Source organism: Macrobrachium rosenbergii, chromosome 29 (assembly GCF_040412425.1).
Source record: "Macrobrachium rosenbergii isolate ZJJX-2024 chromosome 29, ASM4041242v1, whole genome shotgun sequence".
Taxonomy (NCBI): Eukaryota; Metazoa; Arthropoda; class Malacostraca; order Decapoda; family Palaemonidae; genus Macrobrachium; species Macrobrachium rosenbergii.
The window spans coordinates 26,796,968-26,806,967 of record NC_089769.1 but is presented as its reverse complement, the minus strand read 5'-3'; the positions used below and the strand labels follow the sequence as shown (position 1 = coordinate 26,806,967).

General features: G+C 35.7%; 1 protein-coding gene across 1 annotated transcript in view; it reads left to right on the top strand.

The window, feature by feature from the left end:
- Positions 1–10,000, top strand: part of LOC136854441 (DE-cadherin-like) — a 164,846-nt gene that overhangs the window by 8,112 nt on the left and 146,734 nt on the right. The window contains 3 exon segments of the mRNA XM_067130734.1: positions 143–197; positions 200–285; positions 7,515–7,709. Coding sequence (XP_066986835.1) covers positions 143–197; positions 200–285; positions 7,515–7,709 — 336 coding nt within the window.

Here is a 10,000-nt window from a genome sequence, read left to right as displayed (position 1 = left end):
AGTTTTTAACATTTTTCATTTAAATTTAATCTTCATCAAAATAAAATTGGCCTTCTGAAGACAATCAAGATAAATGAGCAACATCTTGCATCTGCTTTCATTTGCAACCTACTCCAGTTTCATCTTCCGTGTTCCCATCTAGCGCTTGGACCGGGATGGGAAGGACAAGGAGTTCTACCTGACGGTGGTGGCTCGTGACGGGGCGCTGAGTCTCTGCAGGAATCTTGTTCCTTCAAAGTTGTTGTCGAGGATATTAACGATAATCCTCCCATCTTCGATCAACAGGTATTGTCAGTTAATGTGGATCTATCTTAGAAAACGCCTAGTGTGTGTGTGTGTGTGTGTGTGTGTGTGTGTATGTACGTCTGCGTTTTCTTGCACATATGGCCTCATCAACATACATTTATAAAGTCTGTTTGTATGAGTGCATTGTGTGTGCGTTCAGTTATATTTACTTAGATTGTGTATCTACTGTGTTTGTGTCCGTTGCGTGTGCAAGTGTTACAACTTGATTTAATTGTTCAGAGGGTATGTTTGTGAATTGTATTGTACATTTATAATTCTTAGTTCGATTATAAAAGTATTAAGTGTGCATGCATATGCTTATGCCTCTGATATGTACCATGTTTGTGTGAACAGTGTGCAAAAGCATTTGTTTACATATCCAACAAGCACTTAAATAGTATTCTCCTGCTTATTATTATTGTAAAAATAGTTCTCTCACTCACTCTCATGACTCATGACACTGTAATGGTATTGTCCATCACCATTAATGGCAAAGCAGTGTGTACTCGAGCGAATCATGTATCACACCTGGAGAGTTTGCCTTCTGAATGGAATGTACATACAAACATTCACTAACTGTTACATTATTTTTAGCGCACTGTGTAGTGGCTTGCGAAAATTACATTTTTATTACATTAACATCTGGCGGTTTATCACACATGTCTATTTATACATGTGTTCATCGAAATCATGAGACATTTTTGTAATTCGTCATCACAAGCGGTCCGTCAGCAGCGATTTTCTTTCAACCATTTTCACTCAAATTATTCCAACTTCTTCCGAGGTGTAAGATCAAATGTTATTTAATTGGCAGCGCCTGTTCTTAATTGTTTCAGTTTTATCTATTTTATAGCCACTGATTGATTGATCTAATATAGCATATTGATCAGGAAAAATACGTGACATCGCTGTTTAAAGACGAGAAACTTGGGAAGTTGTCAAATTTTATCAGTATGTTATGACCCTTGCTGGGCCGAGGTACAGGTTTGTCTGCACTAAAGGATGTATACTCAGTGTTGGTATAAAGTATCCAGCAAAAGATGATCAATGGAGACGGAAACACTCAGGAAAACTCAACAATATTTATTACAAACAAATAAAATAATGAAAGTCAACCTTATGACTGCCAAGGACAAAACTCAGTCCTTACAACTCCCATAGGAGTTCCTAACCACTAATGCTAAACCCTATACAGAATATATGAAGGAGAAAATACACATAAGAACACATACGAAAAATAGGGCCCAAAAACAATATTTGAATAAATCAATACCTATTACTAAACAAGTTAGGAAGGAAGGTAAAGGGCAACAGAGAGAAAACACTTATAACTCCTACCTAAAATTATAAACTAAATCTTAAAACTACTGACAATTAAATAATTCATATGAAATAAATTAAAGAGCCAACGGATACCCTAAACTGGAGGAACACACCTCAGTCCAACATACAAATATATAATTGATACAAAAACCATAAACACCATATTAAAAAAAAAACAAGGCTCAAAGAGGCAACGAATACAGACTGTCAGAACAGTTCATTACAATATATGTAAGATATATGTATATAAATAATAATAACCCAAAAAATATATATCCTCACACTTAGAAGGGGAGTCCGTGATCCTAATATGGTAAGGGACGACTTGCCTTACGATAGGCCGAGACCCAAACAATTGCTGAACTCGGCTAACAAGGGAGATCAGATGCACCAGGAAGGGGAAAGTCGAGGCAAGTCCTGCACGACCATACAAAAAGGAAACGCTTACCTAGGATCTGTCTCCCTACTTGACTCCTGACGGGCATCAAGGCCCCCACAGCTGCAGTGAAATCCAAGGCGTCCTTTAAAACAAACCAATGCTCCCGACACCTTAGGAAAATTCTTCCACTAAGGTGGCAGCAGGATAAGGCCGCAGGTGGCACGAATCACTTGCGAAAAAGCAGGACGCAACACCGCAGGTGGCCAGAAGCGTACCTGCGAAGGACAGCACTCGGAATACGCAGAGTACAGCGTACACAACACCGCAAGTGGTCAGATGTGTATCTGCGAAGGACGATTCGAAATATTTCCAAAAGTTGAAAACATCCAAAGGGCGGCAACTGCAGACACAACGGGGTCAGGGTCAGCCTCAGTAGATAGCCCGAACTCTCCTTGCTAAACACTCGCTCAGTCTCTTTTCAACTCCCTCACCGAGGTCTCCAGTCACGTACCCAAAATGTAAACAAAAAAGATAACTAGTGTTAAAAGGGCAATTCAAAAACTTTAACGAGCAGGGAGGAGGCGCAAAATCACCACACACTCTACTTCACTCTTGTAATGTACACAATACAAATTAACTTAAAATACTTATATACTAAAGGACTTAATATTAAATGTTAACAAAATCATAAGGTTGACTAAAACAAAAAAAATTACGTTAACATCTGATACAGTATAAAGATTACTAAGGAACCAGCGAAAGCTTGACGATTTTTCGGAATTTCTGAGAGGTAAATCCCCGCTGCAGTCTGCCATTAAGGATCTTCAGCTATTGAAGGTGCTTGGCTAAAATTATGAAGAAAGTTTATACTCTCTCTCTCTCTCTCTCTCTCTCTCTCTCTCTCTCTCTCTCTCTCTCTCTCTCTCTCTCTCTCTCTTTCGCAGCGGTCTTGTGTTCGATGCCGAAAAAATGGAGGAACGAAATAAGCGCTTTGCCTTCAACTAAGTATGGCTCTGACGCCAGGAATTCATTGTCGATCTATATAATGAATAAGAAAAAACCCAAATTCGAGGCAAGCGGTATATTTTCACATAGTTTACAGACATCCCGTTTTCTCTTCCTTATGGGTGCATGATATCTCGAAACTGTGTGTGAAAATCTACTCATTTTCATCGAATTTGAAGTTCGCATACCCAGTGAGCCTCTGTTGACCATGAATTAGGTACCTGGCCTTTGGTGGCCTATAATGAGCCGTTGCCATGCAGGAAGTGAGAAGAGAGACTGAAGAAGAACAAGGCAAATGTCGGTGAAACGTGCTCCGTTATTTTATTGTCACAACTAAGAAAATATGAAAAGCAGGGTGTTTCTATTCGCCCGTTAATCTCTCTCTCTCTCTCTCTCTCTCTCTCTCTCTCTCTCTCTCTCTCTCTCTCTCTCTCTCTCTCTCTCTCTCTTTTAGCACACAATAAAATATAAGAGGCTTCTTTACGAGTTCCTTTCTTGGAATTATGGAACAAACTATTTTATTGTTCTGTTTTGTACATATATTTTCTGGTAAACCGAAAAATTCAGAGTCCATATTTTGTATAATTCATTACAAACTTTCTTATTCTTGCTTATTATAAAACTTGGGATAAATTTACACTATTCTACTAAGAATTTGTTTATTTCATATTAATGTGCTGATACTGAAAATGATGAAACTTCCAGTTTTTTTATTAAGGTTAATTAATATACTGTAGCCAGTGAAGATTTATTTGGTCTTATACATACCAAATCAAAATAATCGTCTTAGCATTTTCACGCACTTACACATACACACTTGCATACGTTTACACTCACGCACACATACACTGGTATGTATATATATATATATATATATATATATATATATATATATATATATATATATATATATATATATATATATATATATATATATATATATATATATATATATATATACTATATACCAATATATATATATATAAAGCTGAATGACAACTGATATACTCTCTCTCTCTCTCTCTCTCTCTCTCTCTCTCTCTCTCTCTCTCTCTCTCTCTCTCTCTCTCTCTCTCTCTCTCTCGTTTCTGTTAAGACAGCTGCTTCAATTACATAGCCCGGCATTTTTGATATTTCATATTTCACCCCTTTCCCACCCCAACCCCCTTTGGTGCCAGTGATGTCTCCCCCCCCCCCACCCCCCGCCCCCACAGTATTCTTTTTCAGATAGTAAGTCATATGTATACCGAAATGAGGTATGATGATAAATTCGTCAGAGTTCATTTAGTTACTAAGTCTACGGTCAGAACCAGTCCCGTATCAGGAAAGCCCTCCCACCCCCACCCCTTTTGGTGCTAGTGATGTCTTGCCCCCATAGTATTTTTTTTTTTTCCAGATAGTAAGTCATATGTATACCAAGTTTGGTTGAAATTGCTCGATGAGTTTCAGAGTTATGGTGGAACACACACACACATAAATACATACGCACACACACACACACACACATATATATATATATATATATATATATATATATATATATATATATATATATATATATATATATATATATATATATATATATATATATATATATATATATATACATATATATACATATATACAAATTTATATGTATACATATATACAAATTTATATGTATATATATCTGTGTGTGCATGAAAATAAAATGTGTGTATATATACATACAGTATATATTCATATATATATGTATATGCATATATGTGTGTGTGTGTGCATGAGCATAAATGTATATATATATATATATATATATATATATATATATATATATATATATATATATATATATATATATATATATATGCATGCATGTATGTATTTGCACGTGCTGTTCATAAAACCGTTACTTTCACGGGTATTCCTTGGAGATAAACATAAGGTACATATTGTTTAATTCCCTAAAAATGAGAACTAAAACAACATCCACTGTTCACATAGGTCAGTGTGATGTTATTGGCCATTCCCAAAGCTTGTAAGCCAAACTCAAGAGTTTTTGTGTAAAGTCAACATTTTGATTTAATACTAAAGTTTTTGTAAAGTCAAAGACAACATCTACGAATAATGACACATCAGGCCACTGATTACCCTTCTAAGACCTTATGCCATAGCCAATATTTACGATCCTAATTAAATATGTACACAATTTCTATCACCAGGAATGACAGACTGGTATTAACTGATTGTAGAACTTTTAGTGTTAAGATAAGCAAATGACCAGAAAGAAAAAGCTAAATACAATAAATGTATAACAAACACACACACACACACGCGCGCGCAAACATGAGCTCACGCGCGGACGCTTGCGTGGCTGTTGGGCCTTAATGCAATCCATTGCCGTTTGTGACAGAGAATTGAGTCTTATTGAAAGTTTAAGCAATGATTTGTTCTTGTTTTTTACAACTAGAATGTCATGTAAAGAGGCCTTCAATCGCTTAATCAAATCGCCACTTTTATGTTCATTACATGAATCACAATTTCATCTCTCGGGATGTTATAACGTAGAAAGAGACCTTGTTGTAGGATTAAAAGTTCCTCATTGGACGGGTGGGTACCATTCTCAACTAGAACTCTGCTGGCCCCGAGTTCGACTCTCCGACCGGCCAATGAAGAATTAGAGGAATTTATTTCTGGTGACAGAAATTCATTTCTCGCTATAATGTGGTTCGGACTCCACAACAAGCTGTAGGTCCCGTTGCTAGGTAACCAATTGGTTCTTAGCCACGTAAAATAAATCTAATCCTTCGGGCCAGCCCTAGGAGAGCTGTTAATCAGCTCAGTGGTCTGGTTAAACTAAGGTATACTTAACTTTGTGGGGTTAGAACTTATTTCCAGAAACCCTATGTAGCGCGAGGACTTTGCTCAGTGCTTTACTGCACTCTTGAGTGTTTGAATCTTTTCAGAATAATTAACGTACAGTACATATGGAGGAGTTTTGGTATTTAGTTTTTATAATATTTATAATATCATTTGTAAAAGAAACCTGTAAAGTAACATCCCTCTTGTATTTAAAACCTATTGTAGTAGCTCGAGTGCAGCCTATCTGACCCAGTTTCGAAAATTCGGATTCAGTATTTTTTTCTTCGAGAAAAAAAGTATCTAAAGCACTGAAAAGTCGAGAATTTAAGAAGTCTTTGCATGCGGCTCCTTTATCTTATTTGGTGAATGGCACCAGCAGACTCGATAGGATCGCAGTTTATTTTCCCTAAAGAAAAGAATTCAAAGATATATTTCAACATTAGATATATATATATATATATATATATATATATATATATATATATATATATATATATATATATATGTACATATATATATATACAATATATATATATATATATATATATATATATATATATATATATATATACAATGTTCAAACGTCAATGTTTCTTTGAACATATATATATATATATATATATATATATATATATATATATATATATATATATATATACACACACAGGGTGTAACACAAGTTTATGCAAATATTTTGGGAAATGAAAGAAAAGGTAATTTTGAGTAGAAAACGTTCTGTAAAGATATGCATTTTAAGGCTTTGTTCGTTGGTGAGGGGAATTTTCAAATAATTGTCTTTCATTAGCACTGCTCTTGGGTGAGAGAGGTTGGCAGCGGGAGGTTAGAGTAGCCTGGGGTGTTGGGGCCGCTAGCAGTGAAGTGAATGAGGCAAGTGGATTGCTAATCTTTTAATTATGATTCTTTTTCTTGCAAGCAATCTAAGTATAATGATTAGCTTAGAACCATACTGTATAGCTTTACGTCTCCAGTAAGTGGTAAATGTTGCCAGGCAGTATTTACCACTTAATTCATCACGGAATTTTCAAGTCAGGAGTAATAACTAATCCTACGCATATGACTGGGGTCTGATAAATACTTTTGATAGAGTGGGAGAGATTTTTAAAAATATATTTTAAATCTCTGATAGGTATCTAATGAACAAGCCTACCTTTGATGGAGGGGAGATTCAAGTGGGAGGGTTTCAGTGATACATACATTTTTTTTTTCAGTATCTAAATACTACATTTGATTGGGAGGTATTTTATTCACATCGGCCTAATCGCTCCATCTTCCTTCCTCTAACCACCCCCCTACAATATCCCTGACTATTCCGACATCCGGTACACCATCTTACTCACCCTAGGGCAGTGCTAATGAAAAAACAGTTATTTTAAAATTCCCATCACTAACAAACGAAACCTTAAAATGCACATCTTCATGGAACGTTTTCTGCTTAAAATTACTTTTTCTTTCATTTCCCAAAATATTTGCATAAACTCGTGTTACACCTTATATATGTATATGTATATACATATTGTATGTGTATGTGTGTTTGTGTATTTGTGTGTGTGCATGTGTGAGTGTGTGTGTGAGCAACCCTAATTCATCTTGTCATCCTATATACACATACATCTGATATAAATGATGACTTTCTTAAGTTGTGATTTCGACTGTCCAAGCACAGACATACGAGGAGACGATAAGCACGGACCACATCGCTGGCACTCCAGTGCTGAGGGTGACGGCCACCGACATGGACTCTGGCAGCAATGCCGAGATCGCCTTCTCCTTGCAAGGCAACCCAGACGACATGAAATACTTCGCCATTGACAGCGACTCTGGAATCATCACTCTCACCAACCCTCTGCAGAACACTATGGTAAGTAGAACACCATGCATTTTGATGAGGTGACTGTCTTTATTGTTTATGCGATAAAAGTTGCGGTAACTGAATAGTTTTGCGAATAGCATTAATTCATTGGTAAAACTTTTTTTATGTCCATTTCTGTTTTCCTCTGTTCTGAAAGAAACTTACATATCAAGTTGCACAACTGACCCATTTCAGTTGAGGATGTGGGTCATGCTAAATTGGCTGTATAGCCTTAGATGCACTATGGTCTATTTAATTTCTGTAGGTCACTATGATAAACTACTTTATTGCTCTTTGCTCGAAAACTTAAAAGCAATCCATTTTCATACAGATAAACTGTCAAATTTAGTTTCCAAAATTTCATCAGATATTATTAGTACTAAAAATACTCTTGGTAGCATGAGTCTTGAAATGGAGAAACAAGTCCACAGTTATGTATATGTATATATATTTAAAGGTAAATCTGTATAGAAAGCTTTCGGGAAACTATTGAAAAGGGGAATCGAACAGTTTCCCGAAAGCTTTCTGTACAGATTTATCTTTAAATATATGTACATATACATAACTGTGGATTTGTTTCTCCATTTCAAGACTCACAATAAAGTAGTTTATCATAGCGACTTACAGAAATTGAATAGACCGCAGTGCATCTAAGGCAATACAGGCAATTTAGCATGACCCACATCCTCAACTGAAATGGGTCAGTTGTGCAACTTGATATGCACCTTTTCTTTCAGAATACAGGAAAACAGAAATAGACACAAAAACGTTTTATCTATATATATATATAAATGTATATATATATATATATATATATATATATATATATATATATATATATAATGTATATATCCGTATCTAAAACTAGACAATTTGTAAAGCGACTGTACCTTTCAGGCAATATGTGAATTGCCGGGTTCACCCAGTAACTTTAGAAAATAGTTAAAAACTGCAGACAATTTATAAAGTGACTAAAACCCTGTTCTATTTTCTTGGAATATAGACTGTAATGGGGTAATATATTGGCAGTTGCAGGTAAATGTATTGTTGAGTACGATTTTAATTCCAATAACCTTGTTCACAATAGAAAAATAAGAGCTTAAAATGTGATGTTAAAGTAAGACGGTGAAATCAGTTTTCATTTTTACAATTCAAACTAGAGTGGCACTGGCTAGTGCACTTATGACCTCCCTGTAACATTTACAGCGGTTTGTTTGGATTTGTTTCTTACAGTACAATTCCACTTTGGCATAAGCCTCGCCACCAAAACATAGAGAACTGCTGTACTGCCTGACGAAGTCCCTTCTCCTTGCCTGTACTCACGTCACCAACAGTACATAACTGCTTGGCACAAATATCAAATTGACTTCTGCTGTATCGTGGTTAAAGTATTCCTTCTCCCTCTGCTATTCGATACGTGTAGTTTTCATTCTATCTCTGAATCACCTTTATCTCGAACAACCAGTGGGATGGGAATTGTAAATTTATTTCAGGGATTACATCTTTGGATGTTGTAAAGTTCTTCAATATGGCGACGTTGAAAAGCTGATAAAAAAAAATGGAATGACAACTCAAGAACCTGCTGATTTTTTTCACACTGAGGATATGTTTAGCATAATAAAACGTGCTCACATTACTACGGAACATGGCGGCAGAGTCAAAGTGGTCAAAGATTTGTCAAGATATGCCAAGGTTACTGGAGATACTGCAGAAATATTCGAATCTTTGTGCATTCGCTGTCAAAAGAAACGGAAAAGATTTGCAACCAAAATTGCTATTGTAAAATGACAAGGGCTCAAGAGTACTGCTTCTCTGCCTAAGTCAGCATATTACCCCCATTTCTGTCAATGTGCCATGAAAATAGAACAGAATTTTAGTCTCTCTGTAAGTTGTCTGCAATTTTTTGGTGGTTTCTAAATTGATCGGGGTGAGCCAGGCAATTGACGTATTGCCTGAAACGGTCAGTCACTACAAATTATCTAGATTTAGATACTGACAGTAACTTATATAAAGCAATTGCTTTAGTGTCATCAATAAGTTTCTTGATAATGCCATGAAAGGCGAAACGGCTATCGCGACAAAAATCGATAAATGGAAGAAGGAAGTCTGCGAATTTTTCACCAGAAGTTGAAAGAGAATCGGAAAAAGCACCTTCGGTATAAAGATACCTGCAAGAAACTTATTGATGCCACTAAAGCAATTGCCTTTAACGAAAATTATATATATATATATATGTGTTTGTGTGTGTGCGTATGTGTATTTATGTGTGTATATATATATATATATATATATATATATAT